The 23,988-nt window shown below is 41.1% G+C and overlaps 1 protein-coding gene across 6 annotated transcripts in view; it reads right to left on the minus strand.

Moving 5' to 3' along the window:
- Positions 1-288: 288 nt before the first annotated feature.
- The window catches only part of mib2 (MIB E3 ubiquitin protein ligase 2), a 38,832-nt gene continuing 15,132 nt past the window's right edge, over positions 289-23,988 (minus strand). For all 6 annotated transcript variants that reach the window (XM_084916460.1, XM_084916459.1, XM_084916456.1 and 3 more), the window contains exons 4-19: positions 19,038-19,144; positions 17,514-17,708; positions 17,100-17,242; positions 16,627-16,734; positions 16,431-16,535; positions 15,658-15,820; positions 14,939-15,072; positions 13,369-13,517; positions 12,795-12,951; positions 11,942-12,096; positions 6,323-6,449; positions 5,962-6,222; positions 4,092-4,270; positions 3,647-3,840; positions 3,443-3,508; positions 289-3,129 (exon numbers count right to left, since the gene is read on the minus strand). In XM_084916460.1, coding sequence (XP_084772586.1) covers positions 2,888-3,129; positions 3,443-3,508; positions 3,647-3,840; positions 4,092-4,270; positions 5,962-6,222; positions 6,323-6,449; positions 11,942-12,096; positions 12,795-12,951; positions 13,369-13,517; positions 14,939-15,072; positions 15,658-15,820; positions 16,431-16,535; positions 16,627-16,734; positions 17,100-17,242; positions 17,514-17,708; positions 19,038-19,144 — 2,485 coding nt within the window. In that variant the 3' untranslated portion in view covers positions 289-2,887. The remainder of the gene's footprint in view (positions 3,130-3,442; positions 3,509-3,646; positions 3,841-4,091; positions 4,271-5,961; positions 6,223-6,322; positions 6,450-11,941; positions 12,097-12,794; positions 12,952-13,368; positions 13,518-14,938; positions 15,073-15,657; positions 15,821-16,430; positions 16,536-16,626; positions 16,735-17,099; positions 17,243-17,513; positions 17,709-19,037; positions 19,145-23,988) is intronic.

Raw genomic sequence — 23,988 nt, forward strand, 5'->3', positions numbered from 1 at the left:
ACTTTAAACAAGATGTGTCGATATGACTGGACACATTATTCTACAAATAAAATTTCGACAAACATGCAGCTTAATCTGTGAAATTTGAAAGAATGAGCTACCTTTTAAATCTAAAATATAATTAATAAGTTAACCATTCATTCACAGAGGTTAGCATCTGATTCTGTTGCTGCTGACTCTTGATTTCTGCATGCATGCTTCAAGTCAAGGGGAAAATGCAGCACACTCAACTGAGGTAAGGAAATCTCATTGTTTAAATTAAGAAATGAAGCATAGGAGAAGCCCAAGTCCTTAGAAAACAGTTCCATATTTATTGCAAAATATTTTTGTACAGAATACAACTGAAAAAACATCAACAGAGGAGGAATGGACAGTAAGGCCAACATCAGAACTCCAAGAGCTGAAATGTACAAACACCAATAGTAACAACTGCTGCTTTAATATAATTTTTATACATAAATTGTTTCCCGCCCTCACAGCGACCTCCTTAAAAAAACAAAAACAAACAAAAAACCACAAACATCTTCCCCTTTTTTTCTAGAACATTATTGCCTTTGCCTGTAAACCCATCACCTTAAAACACCAACAATCCTTAAAATGCTGAAATTTCTGTAAGAAACGTGTCCCTTGATTGACAATGTCTCACAAAATATAAATATATATATATATATACTTGTAAAAAGCTCCAAACGATATGGGACTGATAATATTTCAGAAGTGTGTAACATCACGTTTCTTTGAGAACACGAGGAGGTTCAAAACAGTAAGCTAAAGTTAAAAGGCTAACACCATTAGCTCAGCTGCTAACATCAGTAACCGAGTGTGCTGTGATAATATTTCTGATTCTAACCTAAAAAAAACCCATGAAAATTAGCTTCTTTTTTTTTAGTTCACTTCACACTGCCTGAATAACTGAACCCTCGCTTGAGCTTAGAGGGGTTTAGCGTAGTGCGTCTAGGTAATTTCGGGCGTGCATGCCCATGCACATCCTCATGCGATTTGGCACTAATAAAAAAAAGAAAAGAAAAATTCTTTCCTCAAAGCAAATCTCGTGGTACCCCTTGGTTTCTCCAGCTCCTTCTCTGTTACCTTTTTTTTTTCTTTATACATAAGAAAGGCAGAGTGAGACCGGATATACCCCCTCCCAAAAAAAACATTCAAATGTACATCTTTTTAACATTGCCTCTCCCAAAATTTGGGATCTAATGAAGAAAAAAAAAATGTCTCTGGAAGTTTATGTCCGAAAATAAAAATTAAATTAAGATTTATACATATATATATATATATATATATATATATATACATATACACATATATATATATATATATATATATATATATATATATATATATATATATATATATATATATATATATATATATCTGCATAAGCCCTTCAAGTTAACACACCAAGAACAGATATCAGGATGATATACAATCCAGAACTCCAGAGGAGAAAGGGAGGCTTTCTTCTGAAAAGACTGGACTACAAAGGTAGACGTGGAAGGAAATACACGAGTGACACGACTACGCAATGTTTTTGCCCTTCTGATTCTAGATCTTACAATACATCTGGTGGGTTTGGTAACAAAATAGCCGTTAAAGTGTGTGCTCGCTGGGTTCTCCGCACCAGCCGTGTGACAGACAGACCGAGTGGTCGCCACACACAAAGTGAAACACAGAAATGAAGCCGACTGGTTCTTCTGGGAAGCTTGGTGGACTTTTTTTTCCCTTGTATTTTCAGAGGAACACATCAGCTTTGTTGCAAACATTCGTTTAACTAATGAGAATGAAACTGTGACTTTAGACAAAGTGTTTCTACTTCAGTTCTTAGTCAGTATGCCCAACTCTCCAACCTTTCCTTTCAGTAACCTGTTGCTTTATAATGCTGTGTATCTGTATCTGTGTGTGTGGTGTGTGTGTGTGTGTGCGTGTGTGTGTGTGCGTCTGGGGGTGGCTCTTTAATTCTGTATGGATATTCCAAGTGCTTTCAATGATTTGATACCCTGAGTAGAGGACATAGGCTTGGGGGTGAACTTCAGTAGAAACCAAAAACCTTTTGGCCGAAAAAGGACATTACTAAGTAATACCACCTTTCACACATAAATACACACCTGTACTCGTAGGTACGTTAAAAACCACAAATGTAAGCAGAGAGAAAGAAAACGACAACAAGTCACCCATGACGACACGGTCCTTTTCAGCTTTGCAATATGCATATGTTCATGCATATACAGTGTGTATTTCCCCTTGCATACAGACAATTGGTTGGGGATTATATAGAGAGCCTTTAGTTATACCAACTCCCTCTGCAGAGACTAACACTGATTATTAAGAGACTGATACAAATGAGAGCAAACATAATTCACAGGACAGGCTGAGGAGCAAGATGAGAAGTGATTTCTGCGCAGCCTTGTAAACAGATGTGGCCAGAGAGCCAGAGAGGATGATGGGACAAACATCCACTTAAAGCAGCAAAGAGAGGACAGATTACACGAGGCAGAGGCTGGGTGGGAGTGAGGAAAAGAAGTAGTGAGTGAGGGGAGGGGCGTTTTTTACCCTCCCAGCTTGCCAATCAAAGCAGCGGCGGCGTCTCGTGACTTTGACTGTCGGACTCAGCTAAACATCTGTCCTGGAGCTGAAAATCGAATTAAATTAATAAACACGTTCCTGCCTGCGCTGCTCGATGAAAGCTACTCCGAACACAAGGTGGCCTCTCAGTGATTTAATACAGCATCTGATAGTCAAGCAGCCTGTGGGCTGATCCAAGGGGATGGTTGGGGTTACTGGGGGTGTCCAAAATAACAGCTGCCCACTTCCCATCCCCAGCCTCGCTTCTCTCCGATGCCCCCCTCTACTATTCTCTGGACTGAGCGGAGAGAGAAGCTCAGACAAACAGCTGGATCCGCTCGCGGATGGTCTGCCGGCAGATCGGGCAGGTCTTAAGCGCGGCGCTGCAGTCGATGCAGGAGGCGTGCCCGCACTGGAAGACCAGCTTGATGTGGTTGTCGATGCAGATGGGACAGGTCATCCTCTCCTCCATCTGACGGTAGCGGGACTGCAGTTGTTCCAGCAGGTTGTGCTGCTCTGAGTTCTCGGTGCCGGGGCTGCAGTCCACCTCCGTTTGGTCTGTGGAGGGAGGTCATCGTTATTAAACGAGTTCATTTTATGCAGACTGTGCAGTGCTGTGCAAGATGAGACCGTCCTGCTGTGCTAATGGCTCAAAGATAATAAGGTTAACACGGAGACAGCAGTGTCCAGAACACACAGCTGCTTTCATTTACCATTCAAGGCTGCGTCTGAGTGACCAGAGAGCACCACGAATACGGAGACGTCGTCTTTAGGACATCATAAATGATTAAATAATCTCATGAATAAAAATTAAGATAACAAGAAACATTTAAGGCTTAAGATTTCGGACAGTAAAGCAGCTAGAACTTACCTTGCCTAATTTTCTTGGTGATTGTGACCTGGCATTTGATGCACTTCTTCATGCGATGGGCACATTCTGTTTAGACAAGCACCGCATTAGCCAAGGATCAATTAGACTCAAAGTCTATTTTTATCTGTATCAATAACAATACTGCTTGACATTCAATAATGAAAGTAGAGCAAACAACAGAGAGAGAAAAAAGGCACAGCCCACCTTCACAGGCCACACTGTGCTGGCAGGGGCAGAAGAGAACCAGAAGAGCCAGCTCGGAGCAGATGAGGCATTCGCTGGGCCCGGGCGGCGTTGGTAGAACCAGGTTGGTCATGGTGTTGGGCGTCGTGTGGACCCGCCGCAGGCTGGCGCTGCTCAGGCCCTGTCCGCATGTGATGGCCTGCAGGCGCTGCAACCTGACACACAACACACAGCTATAACGCCCCACTAGACCAAGGCTTCCTTTTTTAACCTCAGCTGACTCCCACACACCAGCGCTTATTCCTTAGCAACTGTTTTCTGTTTGTCTTTAAAGTCCTGATTCATTTCAATGAAAAATAGCACATAAGAGTGTAAATATGACCGTCAGAATGTTTTATGAACTATGCATCATAAAAATATCAGCCACCACTTCGTGTACTTCAACCCTAATTTTGCAAACGGCTACCTGTGCTTCTCAGAGAAGCTCTTGATGAGCTGCAGCATGGTGCTGTCTGCCACCAAGTCCAGAGGACTCTTGCCCTTGTGGTTGGCGTAGCTGATGTCAGCACCTTCCATCGCTAGAAAACAGGCGACAGCTGTGCCTACGCTCAGCTCTGTACTCCCCAGAAGACCTGTCGCGTTCAGCTGTGGACAGAGAAGATAAGGGAGAGAAATTTTAGACCGTTTTAGAGACGTACTCTTTAAAAACCTAACAGCTGATCCGAACAGTGAGAGCTGAGAACAACTTAAAAACCTCCAGGAGCTGAATTTAAACAACACCAGGTAACTGAAGTAAAAACAGTGCAACCCAGCTAAGGCTGATATATAATTGCACTCCTAATCAGCACGGAAGAACTCCTAATAACTCATCTGCTGACAGTGGCCAAAACAGCCCTGAGCACTTAAGTCTAGCCACCTTCATGGCTGTGTATGTGTGTGTATTAGTGTGCGCTTGGCAGGTGTCCAGGATGCTGAGAGGAGCTGCAGTGTTTGCGGTCATGTATACTAGAAAGGACGTTCTTCTTCACTGGTGCAATGATACCAACACGAACTGATGGAACAGCAATTAAAGTGCTGCTCAAAGCAAAGAGTCAAGGTCTGTGTAAAATGAATATTAGGCTACTTCTCGTGAGTTAACAGCTTTCAGAAAAGCCAGATTCAGCCAAGTATCAAACAACAGATAAACAAAGTTAGCATCTATCTAATTACCGGAACCTCTCTTTTCCCAGTGTAGGAATACGTGGAAATCATGTGACCTAAATCCATCTATTTCCCATTTTGATGATGTCAGAGCAGTCCTAACGGCTCAGCAAAGCATGTTTGTATTAACAATGTACAATTTCAAATAACTACAAGTAGTAGAATTAGCCGTTCTTTGCAGTAATACTCAGGTCTATCTTTGCCAAATGCATACTGTAACACTGGGTGCACTTCTCTCATTTATTACAAAGTCTCTGCCAGTATTTTCTTTTAAAGCCACAGAACGAGATTAGAGTCAAAGACACAGTCATCTTACGAAATCCTAAATGTTGAGGGCTTATTGTTCAAATGTCTATAGCTTCACTGGGCATGCAGCCCCTGCTTTAAACTATATATGGTATCATTTCACTGCACTCCTGATTACTTTGTCTGCAGTTAACCCCACTCTTCTGCCATGTTTATACAACCTGCCAAAGTCCTTACTCCTTATTTAACGCTGTCTTTAAGGTCATGCCACCTGAGTCCTTCCAACTCCTTCTCACACTCATCCTGCTGTTTACCTGGTAAAGTCAACTAACTCTCTTACACTAAATTAACCCCCAGAACTAAAGGTAAATAGTGTAACACTTATTCATTTATGTTCATCATTTTATCCTCGACCCTTATTAGCCTTTATTTACCCTACTATGAGCCTGCACTTACAGTCTAAAGCCCACAATAATCTTTCTCCAGCTCTAAAGTAATGTTCTGATCGCCATTTACTCTCTTATCCAGTCTATATTTACATCTCTTAGTAGTCTTAGTAACCTTGTCTTTGTCCTATATTTACCTTGTTGCCAGGTTTTATTTAGCCACCATTTCATCCTGTCAAAACAGCATCTTTTCTCTTGCTCTCTTTTCCTTTGATCCACTTCCAGCAACACCAAGAATTCAACAGCAGAGGATCTGTTAAATGCCAATCTCATGTTTTAAATCTATCCCATCATAACGGGAATCGCAAAAGTTAAAAAGTGGTGAACTTTGGTGTAGCAGTAAAACAGTTTCATCAAACCAGGCGCTCCCCTCGAAGGAATCTTTTAAAAATGAAAAGAACAAATTTAACAACATGCCACCTCCCCCTCCCCGTCAGTTCTCACCCTGCAGTACAGAGACGTGGAGGAACATCCGTCGCTGCTCTCCTCGCTGCTGCTGGTACCTATGGATGGGCTGAGCATAACGTTGGCCAGCTGCGGGCGGAGGAGGGCCACGTGCATGGCCGTGTCACCGTCCTCGTCCTCCATGTTGACGTCGGCGCCCTCGTCCACCAGCAGCTGCACCAACTCTGTGTGGCCCTGCGTCACCGCCAGCTGAAGCGGCGTCTGGTTCCGGTTGTTTCGGATGTTGATGTCACAGCGCCCCTGTAGAAGAAGAAGAGCAAAAAGAAATAAATTTTTTTTAAGTTTTACAACAAAAGCATCGGTTTAAACAGGTAAATATGCAAACGTATGGTCAACTCGCCTCCTTGATGAGGATTTCTGCGACATCTTTGTGGTTGTTGAGAGCCGCCAGATGCAGCGCAGAGAAGCCATCCTCTTTTTTAACATCGACCAGCTGCCGTGCTCGGGCCAGGATCTTTTCTGTGGCCCTGCCAGCAGGACAGAAACACAACACTCAATTAGCCACATCGTTCCTGACTCCTTAAATTAAGTGCTGCATTAGCTGTCCTCGAGCTTGTTGCCCCATCAAACACTCACAGAAACGGCTGAATATTGATATAATGGTAACACTTGAATTGAATGGAATATCAATGTATTTTATTTGATGTTGTTTTATTTATCTACAAATACTTAAATGTAGGGACACTGGAACAAAGGGACAACAAGTCAGGCTTTTACAGGAAACAAAAAATAGCTATTCAACTGTCCTTTTATTTTACTAAAATATATGTAATAAGGCCTGTTCTCCCTTTCTAAGGTAAAATAAAATAAAATACGATATCAGCAATAACTATGTGACCTTAAAATGATAAAACAATCAAGCAGGATTACAAATAAGCTGTTCTAAATCTCTACTAAATACCGAGTATAAAGTGAACATCCATCATGCACATCAGCATAATGAATATTAAATAGAGAAGTAAAAAAAAAAAAAGGGGGGGGGGGGGGGGGACCAAAAAGTGCAATGTATTTATGATGTAAGCTGGGGAAATACTATTTGTTTTTCCACAGAATTTTAATGAAATGACACACTTACAGTATAAATAAAACGACAACAGCCTAAATGTACAACATTGAGTACTTCCTTAACCATATATTGATGTAGGCTTATCATTATGTGCCTGAATCTGACCAGACAGCGACAAGTGTCTACAACACCACCTCGAGCTGAAGAAAAGGCACAAAGCATAAACCTCTCAGAAATGGAAATATGATCAAGTTTCCTGGTCTCTGAAATGAGCTTGGACTGAGACGCAGCTGCTGTAAAGCCGCTAACAAGCCAATCTGACAAGAACGCTCACCATCATCATCAGTATTCAAACAAACAGTGCACTACATCAAGGACAAATACCACAACCTCCACCTCACTTACACAGTGCTCAACTCAGCTGAGGACAGCCAAGCTCAAGTTTTCTAACATGAAAAATTTAAGAGCAAGTTTGGTCAGATTAGAGATTAGAGCAAGTCGTCTTAACTGTGAGAGGTTGACAAAAGTGAAGTTGAAATTCGGCTGCATTTGGTGAAGTGACAATATTGGAACTATTTTTTTTTATCTTTACCACACTGGACTAATTCTGCAGTTTAAGGATGGACTGCACTGTTGAGTTGGCCTCTGGTCTGTAGCCGAGTTTGCTTTATGACGTGTGAAATTGAAGTTTAATGTCAATCCTGCTGGGTCTCACTGAAAAACACCAGTGGTGCACACATCGATAGCTGGTGTCGAGCAATCATAGTGAAGCTGAAGCAGATTAACAGATGGCATATAAGGAACACCCATCATTATTTTTTTAACTCATCCCTTTGTTTTGTTAGGGGAGTGGACACTTTAACCAACACGGCCCTGTATCCAATCACTGTCTGCATTGCCTTGAGATGACGCATTATAATTGAGACTGTAGTCTGTCTGATAATAATAAATGAATGTAATTCATATACTGGAAATAATACTCTTCCAATTCAAATAATGGTTTTCAAAGTTGTGCTTTTTCTTTTAACCCGACTGGATGCAACTGTATGACATCAGAGTAACAGGGACAACTTTAATGCAGCTTTCACTGACCTAACTAAAATATTACAGTGATTACAGGACTCTTAGCAGCAGAGTCCTAATACATGAGGTCCTGGACTGCTATAAGTAAGCGACATGTATAGGCACGATTGGTGGATGAAGGCTGTTAGGGAGACACTGTGTTAGAGGTCATTGGTATCTGCAATGCAGCTCTATACGTGTGTGTCAGCGTGTGTGTGGTTGAGCTATAAAAGTTAGCTCCAGACCACCTTTTATTAGCTTCACTCAGGACGGGTAGCAGCCGCCTCAGCTGTGTCACCTCTATATCTGCTGTGCCTTTCTTCTCTGCATTTCTTCCATAAGCCTTACTCCTGTGTGTGTTCACGAATATTCAGACTTGAGCTGGCGTTTTGAGGCAGTTTTGTACAAACATGCACTCACGCGCAAGAGCTGGAGGGCATCTTAGGCACGCTGGTAATGACTTTCCTGGGGACTGAAGTCATCATTAGGTTATTTTTGGGAATTTGCATCATGCTTGTTTGTAGCTTGCTTTTCAATCAAAGCTTGATAAAAGCAGGAGGATTGCTTGATGTAAACGAGACGACAAAACAAAACATAAAACGTGGCGGTATTATTAGCTATAAGAGTGACTAAGTTGTGAAATCTAGCTGTGTCAGAGAGTTTACACAGTACTGTCAAGATGAACACTAAAAATGAAGACAAGGGTTTGAAGAAAAAGGGAAAAAAAACTTGCTGCCGATGTGGTGAAAGTGAGGAGAAAACAATGAAGCTATGTTGAGGTGAAATCCAGCCAAGCAGTTTTCATTTTCAAGTAAATACAGTTAGCATCGTCTCTCCTATCGAGCTGAAACCTCTAAAAGGAAATCTGGCAACAAGCCTTGTTTCTTTTCTTTCCCAGGACTGTTTGTGAACTTGGCCTCAAGCCCCTATTTTTCCATTTCCTTATAATAAATAAATACTCTAATAAACAAAACATTCTTGTCTTTTGGTCAAAAAAAAAGAAGGTCACAGCTGCTCTTGAGAACTCAGTCCTCAGGATAGTAAAGCAGCCATCAATTAAGCAGTGAAAATATCCTAATGGACAAATGGACTGAAAACTATAGAAAAGAAAACAGACAATGAGGGAAACAAAAGAAGCAGTTTTAGTCTGCTATGTGTATTGGACAATATAGAAACACAAAAAGTAGACAGTCACTGTCCTGCATTAGTATAGTGTAGGCCTGCTGATGATAAATGAAGGACCTGGTGAACCGAGTTGATCCTGAACACTGTAAATCCTGTGTCTCTGTTTTTGGTGCAGCAGCTGATGTCAGGCTAAATGAATGCTGGGGAGAGCAGCCTAAATTCCCAGAGGTGCACATATGACACTTGCCAGAACAGATCGGACATTTATTAAATGACTGTCTACTGCGGCCTCCACTTGCAGGTGTTGCTTGCCAAAAGTCTTTTCCCCGCTCAATCCACATTCATCCACACACCGCTCATGTGCAGGGATGTCCTGAGATCCTATTTTTCAAGGTCAGTAGATTATAAGACACGTAGGAGGAACCTGGCTGTGGGAGTGCTGAGGATATGTGGGTCACTGGGAGGAAGTCAGAATTTGAGGCTTTAAAGCCTTTTTTGAGGAAAAAGCCTCATTAACTTGCAGCATTTTTTAAGTAAATTTATAGCAATAAATAAATAGAGGAGAATCTTCAAGAAAAACAGCCAGCGGACTATAGTAAGCTATAGTAATGCATTTGTTCTTTACTGACCATACAGATTCATGGACTTTAGATATAAGATACACTTTTAAAGTCTTGAACTAAAGCCTTGAATGAATGAATTGCTTCGGGGGGGAATTTACGGTGATTCTGGTATTTTTAATTACTTCCTTGCCTTATTGACCCACCCCTTAAAAAGCCAGGGAAAATCTTCCATGACAAATTTGTGCTATTTGTAATGGAAAATTCCCAAAAGGTTGTTAAGGCCTCAAAGCAAATGTTCAGTCAGATTTGCTGCATTTAGGGAAACAGCAACCTTTTAAAAGTCACTTAGATATTTGAATCTTTAATGCAATATTTCTTTACCTTATCAAAATAATCCAATTTCCACCTAAAGAAAATACAGATTTATACATATAGAACTGCAGTCAATCATTTCAAGCAATATATTGTTAATACTCCAGAAATTAATGAAGAAAAATCACACTACAGACCACATTAAGCAACAGGCAACGCATTACTGAGAAGAACGATGATTGTTGACTTTTCCCTCTACCTTTACATGTTCCTGGAGGTGTGGAGAACAGAGGGAGATACCGGCACACCAAGAAAAATCCAGGGAACATTTATATGAAACCCTATCATTGTGAGAAAACTCAGTTATCAACTGCATTTCTGTGTCAAGACTCAGCTTAAGATTAAGAACCTCCAGTGTTGATCAGCCTCAAACCAACAGACAGAAAATAATAGAGCCTTTGTGGCACGTACCACTGAGGCAACTTTGAAGGCTGGCCTTAAGCACTTCAGTGTTGAGTAAAATGGCTGAGCTGATCCTTTTCCAGCTTCCGAACGGTGTCACTTGTACCTCTTTCCCATCCGGACAGTGTCTGTGTTGGTGCAGAGCCGCTTTCAGAATGGGCTTGAATTTCGACAGCGTTGCAAAGTGAAGTTTATGTAACAGAGTGTACAGTATTTTCCCTCTGTGCCTCTAAAACAGTGTTACACAGCAGTGACAAAGTCTACAGCCGAATCGTGACAGCTTTGCTGTGTTAATAAAGTCTTTCCTGGGAAAACATGTCTGGCTCATTGTTTAGCTTTTGTTTGGATTTTGGGAATTTTTACGCACTCATGAATCTCAAAACTGCATTGCTGAGAAATGACTAGACTGCATACAGTCCAGGGAAAAGAGAAATAAAAACAACTGAGTGTGTACAGAAAGAAGTGACGCAAAAGTAAATGTTGTTGCATTTTTGCCTCATATTGACAGTCAGCCTGCTGACAGCAGCAGAAGCTGTGTGGGAGATGAGATCTATCTGTAACAGATAGCGCTGAGAGAGCTGACCTTTGAATCCTTATTTGAACCCACAGAAGAGATTCCCACACATAAGCACACAAGCCTATACACGCACACTTCCAACGCTCACAGATACATGCGTTTAAACTAACAATACACGGTGAAAAACTGAGCAAGGACTGAAAGATGAATGATGCTGAAGGTTTTTTACTTTGCAGCTGAATTTGTTTGGTGTACATAAAGCTAGATTTGGGGAAACCAAAGCTTTTGATTGATTTTTCATCAACGTGGTGCCAGGTTTAATCCAGAACCAGTTTCCCAAATTCTGAAACATAGTATAGTATCATTAATTTGCTCAGCCCAAAGCAGAACCACTGATGCCAGTGACTACTGCAAGAAATTGCAGTAGTAGCAACGATTGGCACATGAAACCCACTATGATTTTCTTCCTAAAGAAACTACCCCAACTCCTGCCAGTAACAATAGTCAAACCAGTCAAGACTATGGACAAGTTCTCAAAGGCCATCAATGAAAAGCTGGTTCCACCCAAGCACAGACGCCACACTGGCAGAATAAATGTCTTTTATTGCTTTAGCACATTCAATTTTGTGATATTTTAAGGCACATGCCCAATACTTCTTAATCTCAAAGTGACAACTGCAAGACTACAAGGCAAAATCTTTTCAAAAGTCCTAAAATACTCTAATGACACTAAATGGTAACCCCTAGAAACCCCAATTGCATGTTACAGCTCAAGAAAATGCCTCAAGTGCCTAAAAAAACAATTAAAGTCAAAAAATCTTTTCCAACAAGTTTTGGGGATATTTCCTAATTTCACTTCTGTGTGTGACATGTGACTGCGCATGCAGATATGATTACGTCATCCCCACTCACAGTTTGTTTCCTTTGAGGGCAGCATGGTGCAGCAGGTTGAAGCCTCTGTGGTTCTGCTGGGTGAAATCAATGTTGGGCACCACGGACAGGATCTCAATGATATTGCGGAAATCTTTAGCAATGGCGTCATGGAGCGGCGTGTCCCCGTATGAATCCTGTTAAAGACAGGAAGCAAACAGGGTCAAACTAGCTTTTCAAATTCAGGTTTTTAAATATTTTCTTGAGACTTTAGAAAATAACACTGACATGGTCTATTAAACATCTTCTATACAAAATATTCTGGTGATCTGTCGACTGAACATGATTTCTGTTCACTACAATTTGTTGATCCAGGGAGGCAAAAGTTCCTGATTGCCTATATGCTTCCCCGCCTTTATGAAATGGTCAAAAAAAGCAGATGTACGCTCAGATCACGCGCACATTTACCACACGGAAAAGCTGAAAAAACTCTGGGCTGGCATGTTTTTAGCTGAGTAGCCACACCATTGAAGCAGAAAAAAATAAATTAGGAAATCGTTGGCCTGGTTGCAGGCGTGTTAGACCATGTGAAAAATCCCCTATGGGCAGTATGACTGAAAGCCAGAGAAGATTACTTACTGGCTATCTAAACACTTACTCAAGGGTCTCTCTCCACCCCCCTAAACTGACTAGTTTGATAATTAATAATAAGCTCATTCACTCCTAACCAGTAACTGCACCAGAGTGAGTCAAATAGTTGAGTTAATTTAGTTCAAATAAAAGATAAGGAGTAAAAAGCAACATTGGAAAAATGATCAAGCATAAAAAAAACTAACATGTTGGATCATTTTTATTTATGGCTGGGGTCAGGACTGAGCACACAGCCACCTCTCACCTGGAGATTGACATCAGCAGAATGTTCAGTTAGCACCCGCACCACGTCAGTGAAGCCCTTGTTGACGGCGATGTGGAGCGCCGTGCACATGGAGTTGTTCAGGAGGTTGACATTTGCCCCCTTACTCAACAGCAGCCGCGCGATCTCCGCCTGATTACTGGACCAAAACAGACACAAATTAACCCGCACTTGATTGTTCACATTTCTGTAAACTATAGTAATTCAAAACTAGGAGACAACAAATGAAAAGAAAAAGAAAAAGCTACCTGCATCTTCAAAAAGCCCAAGAGTTGCTTACCACGACACACAAATATCCCATCTGACTTTTTAAAATTTGGATTATATGAAATCTTTCCTGATCACATTAACACAGGACGTTAACTCGGTGGCTTATTATGGTTATTATGCAACAGTTCAAGGCAGTCACTTCTGTGAACACTTCTTGAGCTTGAGCTCAAGTCATTTATCTGTCAGTCACAAGCTCCTGTTTTGGACTTGCAATATGCTAGTCTTTTCTTGTTTGTATTTGGCAAATTGTCTCTATATATATATTTATGTGTGTGTGTGTCCTTACCCAAAAGCAGTGTAGTGCAATGCCGTGTCTCCATCTTCATCTTTGACCTCAACTGAGCTGTTTGCCTGCAGCAGGGCCTTCACCACCTCCATGTGGCCTTGGTGAGCAGCAACTTGCAGCGCAGTCTTGCCTTGGTTCTTGATATCCACCTGCCATGGGTACACACATCGTTGCAGATTCATCAGAGCTGATGCTAGTCTGGACAATAACTGAGCTCAACACAGAGTGGTTGGAAATAATCTGCACATGAATAACAACCACGCTCGTCATACACTTGAACACATAATCCAAATAAGTAGTGTCGTCACAGCAGAGCTGAATGCAGAGATAAATATTTACTCCGACTTCACAGCGTGACTTTTTTTTCCTTTTTTCTTGAACAAAAGAAAAACATCTTAGGAAATTTCAAACATCAATTTAAGTAGTCTAGATCAACACTGAATGAAAAGTGAGTGCGACACAGCTACACTAACACACAGTGGCCAAACTGCAAGGTTTCAAAAGTATTTAGACACTTCGGTGTGTCACTGATGCACAAAAGGAGCCACATGTGACTCAGAGGTGTTTGAGGGATGCCATTTAGAGAAAAAACTCAATATGATAATGAGGTTGTAAAACCCACAGCCTATCTGAGGTCTATCTATAGCAGCTGGGTTTCCCAAAATGACCAGTTGGGTATTTTCTAAAAAAAAAAAAAAGCACATGTGAACAGGAAAACTTGAAAATTGCCAAAGACAGTGTAAACAATGAATCTCAGGTTTGAGAGATGGCGAGAAAATCTGGTTCATGATGAAGACAAACTGCACACAGTGATGCACAGCAAGTCTAGAACCTCACTAGAACACAGGCAATGATCAAAGGGTGAAAAATGATGCCAACATTTTATTCTACTTTTAAACAACTGATCACTTATTGCTTTTTTTTTACCCATATTGTTTGACAGCTTTTAGATTATGCCTTATTCTTCACCTGTAATCAGTTAGGAGTGACTTAAGCACTGTTACAAATAACTTCATAAAGAAAATATATTCTATATACAGCATTGCCTGGATCAATCACTGATCTGTCCTTTGCTTTTCTACCTCTGACTTTCAAAACCAGTTTTACGCTCTGTCCTTCAAACATGCAAATAATGCCTGAAATCATTTGATTCTTTGGCTAAGGTAGCCCATCTGGTTGTGTTGGAGATTTTTCCTCCAAACCATGGGAGAATTGTTGGTTTTCTCTATAATAATGTAAGGTCTCAGCCCTCTTGTGTGTGACCTGAAGATACATATGTCATGCTTTGGGGTTACATCAATAAATTATTGAACAGTGTTTCCACTGCCTGTGTCAGTGGGTGAGGGTGGAGGGGAAACCTTGTAAATCTGTTAACAAGTGAGTCCTATAGTTGAGTTTGAGTTGCATTTTTACATAATAGCACTAACAGACTGGAAAATGTCAGCCTATAATATTGCTGTTTCTGGCTCAATAAGTCAATCAGACTTCAACCCAAGGCCTGGAGCCCTGGTGTAAAGAGCTCTTGGAACAGACAGTGGACTGCAGCAAAGAGAAGGAGTGCTGCACTAACCTTGTCAGGATACTTCTGCACCAGCTCCCGCACCTTGCTGGCACTGCCATGCGCTGCCTCAATGACTAGCCGACTGGGATTGTCTTGCTCTGTGGACTGAGAGAGCAGCTTCTCCAGCACTGAGATGACAGTACCTGAACAGAGACACAGTCAGAAAGAGAGGGAGAAGAGGAGGTGTAGGGGTAGGATGTGAAAAGGGAACAGAGGACAAAAGAATTACATTAGTTTTTTCCACTTCAATTCTAATGTCGCACAAGCCTTGCAAAAAAAAAAAAAAAAAAAAGCCATTCGAACTGGTTAACGAATGCTAGAATGAGTCAAAATGTCCCAGCATGCACTGGAATCTGACCACACACATTCGCAAACACACATCAGTCTGTTGTTAGCCTCCCATAATCTGAGCTGAACACATAAACAGAGAAGATTTTGTCATGATTAAGAGACTGCTGAGAACTTGTGACATGATGACAAACGTGTCCACCGGCTGTCAAAGTGCAGGATCAGGAGATGCTACAGAGAAAATTTCAGAAAGAAGCATACTTTACACACTGCTGAAAAAAAAACAAACAAACTTGATGCCACTGATGCAGCATGGATGAGAAAGGATGCGTAGCAAAGCTGAAATGAGGGAGAGTAGGGGGATAACTGAAAGCCTGCAGGAGATAAAGCTGGAGCTGGCGTGTTAGAGATGAGCCCCCTCTTCCCGGCAGAGGCCTTACTTCCAGATTCGTTGGGGTTCTCGGCCGTCATGAGGTTGGCATCCACCTCCACGGGTTGGGCTGAGAGGCACGCTGGGTTAAATGTCCATGTCTGGCCTCCAAATGCCACCCGTAGGTCACCATCTGCATATACTTTCAACACCTTGCCGACCTGGCCCAGCACCTATGAGAATAACACAATGAATAGGTGAGAAAGAATTGACAAGGACAAATAAATGATCCTTACTAAACACCCATGTACAACCTAATTTTCATGAAGTAGGTCAGTCGTAATGTGATGACGTTAAACAACTGGATCCTTTACTTTTGCAAGTAGCACAGTAAACATTGTGCACATAAACAGGGAGAAACCTGAAACCCAGAGTATAGAGAATGGAGTAAAAGGGCACTGGCATTTGTCAAAATGCATCGGAAAAGCATTAACTAACATCTAAAATGATGCCATGTTCCAACGTATCTGTATTAGTAAACAATACACAGCAAACTGACACATAAATCCTGACTAGGATATTCGCTGGCTACAGCGGAAGCCATGGAAAACTGGCTGTTGGCCCCGGAGGGTAAGTCAACAGATTAGCTGGGTTGCTGGACTAAGTTATGAAACACTGGGTTCAAGTCAAAGTCATTCTTCAAAGCGATCATTACTTCACCAATTTATGTGACTCAAGTCTTCACTTCTGCACACAAGGTGAGGATTTTCAATCCAATTCTGAAAAACCACAGTAAGTTAGCATTAGGAGGCTACCGAATATTATCAGGTAAAATGAGCATACAGGAGTCATGCTGTCTGTCCATTCTCCATGGCCAGCCTGCAGTCTCTTCACGCTCTCCATGTCCTCCAATACTCTCACTAATTCCCCAACTCCAAACGTGTTCACCTAAGGGGAAAAAAAGCAGCCGAAGTCTAAACAAAGTAATTTAGCTGTAATAAACTGTGATATTAAAATAACAAAATAAGTAACGCAGTACCTTGGTGAGTGCCCCAGGATGGAAAGTCCAGCGGATATTGTTGCTGTACTGGACTCTGACATCTCCTCGGTCAGTGATTCTGTGAACCGTCCCAATCCGGCAAATGTACTGCAAACACAAATATGCTATTTAACCCTGGGTCTTCCTCTACATGGCTGTGACCTTAATGTCCCTTTTAGCAGCTGTGATATGAGAGTTGGATGCTCCATTTCTTTCTCCTCTGTTGCAACCTCCATCTGAGCCACTTATATAAATCTTCTGTATGCTGTGTTCTAGAGCCACGTGCATTTGAGGACATGTTTGTGTAAAACATGAAGCAGTCCATAAGGTTACAATGGAAACCTGCTGGAAAAACCCAAGGAAGAGCACTGTGTACGTCTGTATTGTATTAGAACTCAATAGGGAGTTATTTAAAGCTGCCTATTGTCAACCGGTATTATGTTTTCCCTTTTTCTAGCGGAAGGCATTTGTACCTCTGCCATTTTGGGGTTCCACCCTCCGTGGCCCTCCTGCATCTGTCGTAGGATGTCTACCTCCAACAGACATTTGACCTTGTCACCCTGCTGGAAAGAATGGCCGTCTGCACTCTCCTGACGCTGCAGCTCTGCGTGCTCTCCTGGATGAACAGGTGTCAGCGTCAACAAACAGAAACTGACTCGAATTTTTTTTTCTAAGCTAATGATAAAAATAGCTTGGGTTTAAAGCCAGTATGTAATCAGTTTCTCAGTGTTACAGTATTACAATGCCACGCAGAAGTACTGATAAGCACTGATATACGACATACAAGACATAAGTTGTTTACATCAAGTTAAATCAAGTTTCTGAGCCACTAAATAACTTTAAACTTTCTAAGGAATGCATACTTGAATAAAGAAAGTCTGTCTTACCAAGTTTTGGTAGGTGATCTTTGTAATAGAAGCCTCCCTGGCCATCTGTCACATATTTCAGGTCTACCTTGCCCTTGTGGCCCATTCGGTAAACATTAGTGGTGCCATTAGACCAGGTGACACTGGCCACGCTGCGACCAGACTCGTTGTCCCAGCCACGAATGTCCACTACCTTCCCAACCTTACCCTCCCCACCTACACACACACACAAAAGTGCAGAAACAAACACAGATATAATGCAAGAAACACCAGTGCATCAGTTTATGGGAAAAATGGGAAACAAATGCAGTGAAAAGAAAACAAGCTCAATAAAAGAAGGAAAGGTGGGTAGTTAGACGACCGTGGTGTGATGCAATGATCAAAAAATAAATAAATAAAAATGAGTGCAAACAAGGTGAGAGACAAACATTTCATTGTAGGGGCTGCCAAGTATCACAGGCATTCATTATGATTTTCTACAATCACCGTCAAACACCTGACAATTTCCTCTTTTTGATTTGAGTGAAACCAAAGGACCAAATAATCAAACAATAAACACAAACCACATTATTAATGCACGTGTTGTGTCACAGGATAATTTCAGATCCATACATCCAACTGTATGATGTAAATAAATCCTTGCTATGCCATTTAAGTCATCAAGCTGCTTCAGCGCCTAAACACACCAACTAAACCAGTGACCCGTAAGACAACACGGTAGGCTGGGAAGACACTGAGCATGCTCAGTGTGTCTTTTATGCACTTAGAGCATACACCATTTAGGCCTGATGAGTGACTTAACTGAACCCCAGGGCACTGATTTCAAAGGCACCAAAAGGACATTTTGACTCATTCTCTTTAGAAAGAAAAGGGAGCGTTGCTATTCTCACAACCCTGGACCAAAAAAAAAAAAGAAGTCTAAGGACACGTTGCCATTCTCTATTTCTTTAAAGGGAACGTTTACAGACTTGAATTTAGCCCATCGATGTGGAAGATTACTTTGAATTAAGATTTTAACTAAACATCAGCCAGCGCAGGCTGTTTGGATCTGAAAAAAAAAAGAACATGCAACAGCGAAGTCAGTATACAGTATATGACAGAGTTAAACTTCAGCCATTCATGGAGGCAATAAAACACAATTCAATGTCTCATATATTCTTAACTCTCTACTTTATCTAAACTAATCTTTTTTATCTAAACTATGACCACAGACTTTAGGTGCAGGGTCTTTCTCAGTTTATGCCACTACACAATGATGGAAAAGAAAAGGCAAACATTCAAACAACGAGGACTCAACTGGGACTCTCAGAGATGCAAACAGTCAGGCACAGCTGTGAGACAGACTTATATGAGTCACCCGCAAAATAAGTACACACAGACACATGCTAACACAACATCTTACAGGTTAATGAGTTGTGAGGTTACAATGTTATTATGGGCTGTTGATGGTAAAACACTTTGAAGAGGAACATTTCCACACTCAAGCATGCACAGAGTTTGCTGAGTTGCCAGGTTATTGGTATCATTAGCCCACACATCACTCACCATCTTGGTTGCCCCAGTCCCAGTCTGGTCCACGAACCACTTTAACCCCCTGGAAGATTCCTTTGAGGATGATTCGTGGGAGGTTCTGCCTCGGTGCCAGGCTCACCCTGTGACAAGAGCATGAAGACGCAGCTGAACAAACAATCATAGAAAATGCTGAAGGGTGCTAAGCAACCCCAAAACCTTCTCCAAATATGCACATTAGAAGTTCTAAAAATTAAAAATTAACTCTCTTACATATGAGTTTGGAATTAGTGGCAAGGCAAGTAAGAAAAAATGTAACACTTGCAGCCAATACATTTACTTGTGACAAGAAAACATTTGAAGTTACACAAGATATGACAGTGCAGTAAAGAACACATCTGCCTGACATATCAAACAAATGCTACTCAAGGCTGTCTGTTCTGAGAAATGATATCTTACTTAGCAAAGGCCATTTTGTAAAAGGAATTCAAGGACTGTGAATAGCTATGCTTAATAATAACATACACACAGACACACACACACTATTAAAGCCACAATATTCTCAACACCATTAACCTTGAACACAATCTGACATAGGTGAGCTAGCCGTATCTTCAAAATCAAACATACTTTATGGTAAAAATTTGATCAGATCTTGGTGCAAAAGAGCTGCCTATTCCCATACTTCTCGACGAGATCAAAGCCCAGCTTCCTTTCCAAGCAAACAGCTAATGGGATAAACTCCAAATCATATTAAATCCAGTGTGTTGAAAAGAAAAAAGAGCCTTGTGAGAGCCGTCACCCTCAGGGAGTCTCATAGAGACTCTCGTGCTGGGGTTTCGCTCAAAGTTAGGCTTGACTAACTTCACCCCCATCGCTAGCCAGATTTTCAGGATCCCATATGTGCCACAGCAGAAAATAGCAGTGCATTTTCCTCTTAAAGCTAACCAACAGTGAGTGTGGTCTGAGCTTAGACAGGTCTATGCCAAGAATGATGTGTATCTGAGCACAGAGCTTTCAGCCTAATCCTAGACAGCAGAGCTATCAGAAAGCAGGGCACCACAGGGCAAATCATAGACAGTGCACGTGCTAGCATCCAGTACTATGTGCATCTAGATAGTTATGCACATGCATATACAGCTTCAAACCATGAAGCTGCTAATAACAAATGCCCATTTCCTGATGGCACCATTCAGATTTAGTTTAGAAAGACTGGACAGACTTAAGTATCACGAGCACCTCTACTTATGACAACAACAAGTCAGCTCATTAAGACAAACAAACCTATTATGAAAACATGACCCATGGTTTTTTGAGAGCAGAGAAGATATAAACTGACAGATGTCCCCGTTTTCATGACAGTGAAACACACGACCTCAGTGTTTCACATGTTTGTTTTTTCAGTACAGCTTCTCTTTCAAGGGATCAAGATTTCTAATCCAGCTTGACCAAATGTCAGCGTTGCTCACAGACAAGATGAGGATCAGGGCAAGAGACCTAAACCTACTGACACAAAAGCTGGATCAACAGTCATCCAAGCAATAGCCTTTGGTATTAAAGCAGTGTAATAGACACAAGGACCTACCAAGCAAAGAGAAGTCACATCTGTCAGAAAGACAAAGCTAAACTATGTGTATGTAAAAATTCCAGGAGTGGGTCATGCAAATGCATTCAGAGCTTGTACCTCAAAGCAAGTTTAAAATGTCTGTCTTGTTTGCATTTAGAGCCTTTAATGTGTGAGTTGCCCCTTTACAACTGTAAAAGCAGCATTAGGTTCCAGACTTATTGGTGATATCTTTAGAAATAACATGTTTTGTCATTATCTAGTACGATACTTGTTTTAATCCATACTTCACCTAGTAACGTACTAATCTTAACACATTTGAGGAGCGTTTTAAACGCTATTTTGATAAGACTGGAAAGAAAAAAAAATCATTACACATAGTACTTAGATCCCTAACAAAAAAATGAGAATGAGAGACAGCTATTTTCCCACCAGAGCTACAACTCTATTCAGTTCTGTCTAGAAGAGGGAAAGCAGCAGAAATCCCTGCAGGACAATAATGAGGATAGTTTGGTTGTAGCTTAAACATGAACACACAGCAGAAAACTGAGAAGTCAGGTGGGGCGGTGAAGGATTAGGCACTGATTTGACCCAATAGGTTCGCATGTGTGGTGCTTGCGTTGGGAGAGCCGATTAACCAGCTGCATACCGACCATCTCCTCGTAAACATATGGCACGCACATATGCTGCTGTGAGCATGTAAACACATGCCTCTTTGTACCATGTAACATATGAATCTTAACTAAATGCAGGACTCTGCAGGCTTTTCAGCGCGTTCGGTACATTGCAAAATTATTCCAAAACAACAGCCAGAGGCTAATAACGACCAGGCTTCATGGCTTGTGAGCATAAAACTTCGCCCTGACTCGCTCCACATCTGAGACCTGTTAAAACATGTCTTCAAGGAAGTTGAAAATGTTAACATGCTAATCCTCACAGCTGAGAATGGTAACCATGCTAATCCAGCTAAATCTGCTGTAATTACAATGGAACACTCATGTACAGTACATCCGGCTCAGCTCTCACACCATGTTTGTGACGGCGCTATTTTATTGTCAGCATTCTGCAGCCGTTTATTACGCTGACCACCGATTGTCCCCTCAGGCCGCCGATAAAGTTTCTGCCAACGGTATGACAGTAAACTACAAATAGATCAAGCTTGCTTAAGTTGCATTTAAAGCCTTGCACATGTTTGACCCACATGAAAGGAGTCCCTCTTAACTAGCCCGAGCCCCAACTTGAGTTTCCTAACATAAATCACAGCTGGCACTGCATGAAGTCACAAACATTATGAAGGCAAGTTAAATTTGTCCTTCCAGGCAAATATCAGTGTGTCCCATGACTGCCAGATTATAAATTCATCTTTTGAAATGCTGTCAGTGAAATATGGGTCAGTGTGGTCCGGAAATAAAGAAGTGCTGTGTGTCTGGCATCACATATTGTCGACTGCTCTTCTACTTCATTCATTGGATGAGAAAAGAAGTGACTTTCATGTGATGATCTTCCAAATCTGTATCAGTGAGAGACAACAATTGCAATTTCATTTTTCCTCCGATTATACAAATCTCCCTTTGATAAGACTCCAAGATATAAATACATAGCATTATAATGATATGAGAGAAAAACTGTTACTTATATCAAATGATTAAATGATCTTGGTTGTCTTGTATAATTTGCATTCACTACACTGGCTGTGTGCTGACATTATGAGTAAGCTTGCACTGACCAAAAAGACTCCTCTAGAAAAATGCTTCTGACATACATAAACAAAAGTTATTTCTAACTTCAAATACTTGTATTTGAGATCTTGCCAACAGCATAAAAATGACATAAAGAACCTTTACACACTCTTCATTCTTTTAAACCAGGGGTGGGCAACTCCAGGCCTCAAGGGCTGGTGTCCTGCAGGTTTTATACATCACCCTGGGTAAACACACCTGGATCAAATGATAAGTTCAATACCAGGCATCTGGAGAACTTCAAGACATGTTGAGGAGGTAATTTAGCCACTGAAATCAGCTGTGTTGGACCAAGGACACATCTAAAACCTGCAGGACACCGGCCCTTGAGGCCTGGAGTTCCCACACCCCTGTTCTAAACCATCCTCTAAACAAAGATTAATGCTGCAGGTGAAAATCCAACCCAATTTATCACCACTGTGAAAAACACAACTGAATAACAAACAATAACATCTCAAAATTTGTTTTCTAAAAGCTAAAATTTCACTTTAAGGGGGCGGGGCATAATTATAAGCCAGTACATAGTTTTCAGAAGTTAAAGGAATGACTGGAATATTTATTGGGGCAACATAAATATATCTTGTAGTCAAACAACTGAAAATATGTTGAGTCACACTGAAGTTCACCGCCATCGAGAACAACACGTGGAACATTGTGCACTCACTCGCTGTGAGAGCCGTCAATGATAAACACCGAACCACTCAAAAGACAAAGAGCTTCGACCTGTTGGAGATTTCATCCACATCGTGACAGGATAAGGTTGGCTGACTCTGATAGGCATCAATATACCATTTGTATTTTTGATTCTTTAAAAGTCATCTCCCTGAGAGCCAGAATTGAGAGAGGCTCATTGTGTTATCACTCCATTCAAAAAGGTTGCAGAAAAGAGCTACAATTTCTAAATCTCATTCATATTATAGAGCCTAGTATTTATGAAAGGCCATTTCAAACAGCTTTCAAATGGAGATATTAATCCCACAACATCCTATTTTAGTCTTTGAAATCTCTGTATTTTAAGATTCTGTATTTCTATTCTTCTACACCGCTTTAAATTAGCATCTACGTAATGTGCCATGATCTCAAAGAACCCACACATAAAAGGTTTCTACAGTATAAATAGTAACTAACAACAATGCAAAACTGTAACATTTAGGTTGACGAATGCAAATGCTACTTACATTTACTAGCTCAAACAATTTAAAGGTGTTTCTCGTCTCAATAAAGTACAGTCTTATTTTCGGCTTTCTAAGTTTAGCCTTGTCTCACTTTGATGTTATGCACCCTGTATGAGATTGCAGCAATGCCTGTTTGGTAGATTTCAATAACAAAGGCAGGTTGCTACTTGAAATATATCACTACTATATATTTCCTAAAATCATTATCTTTGTTAATGTGTCTAAAGAAATCCCCAACTCAATGAAATAAAAAATGAACTGTCAGTGAGTATTAGTATTTACTTGCCCAGTACTGACAAAAGGAAGGCGCTGATGTTTTAACCCACATGGAGGTTCACAGAAAGGTTTTTATTCTATCATCTCAATGCTGTTCACAGCTGAGCCAAACAAAATTTTGACCTTAATGAAAATCAATAGTTTTGGGGGAAAACTGAGGAAGGAAAAGAAATGAGATTCCAGCTGGTGTCAGAATGCTAAATGATTACTGCAAAGGCCAGATTTCACTCAGA

This window comes from Perissodus microlepis, chromosome 20 (genome assembly GCF_051167445.1).
Source record: "Perissodus microlepis isolate ML-2025 ecotype Zambia chromosome 20, ASM5116744v1, whole genome shotgun sequence".
In the NCBI taxonomy this organism is placed as follows: Eukaryota; Metazoa; Chordata; class Actinopteri; order Cichliformes; family Cichlidae; genus Perissodus; species Perissodus microlepis.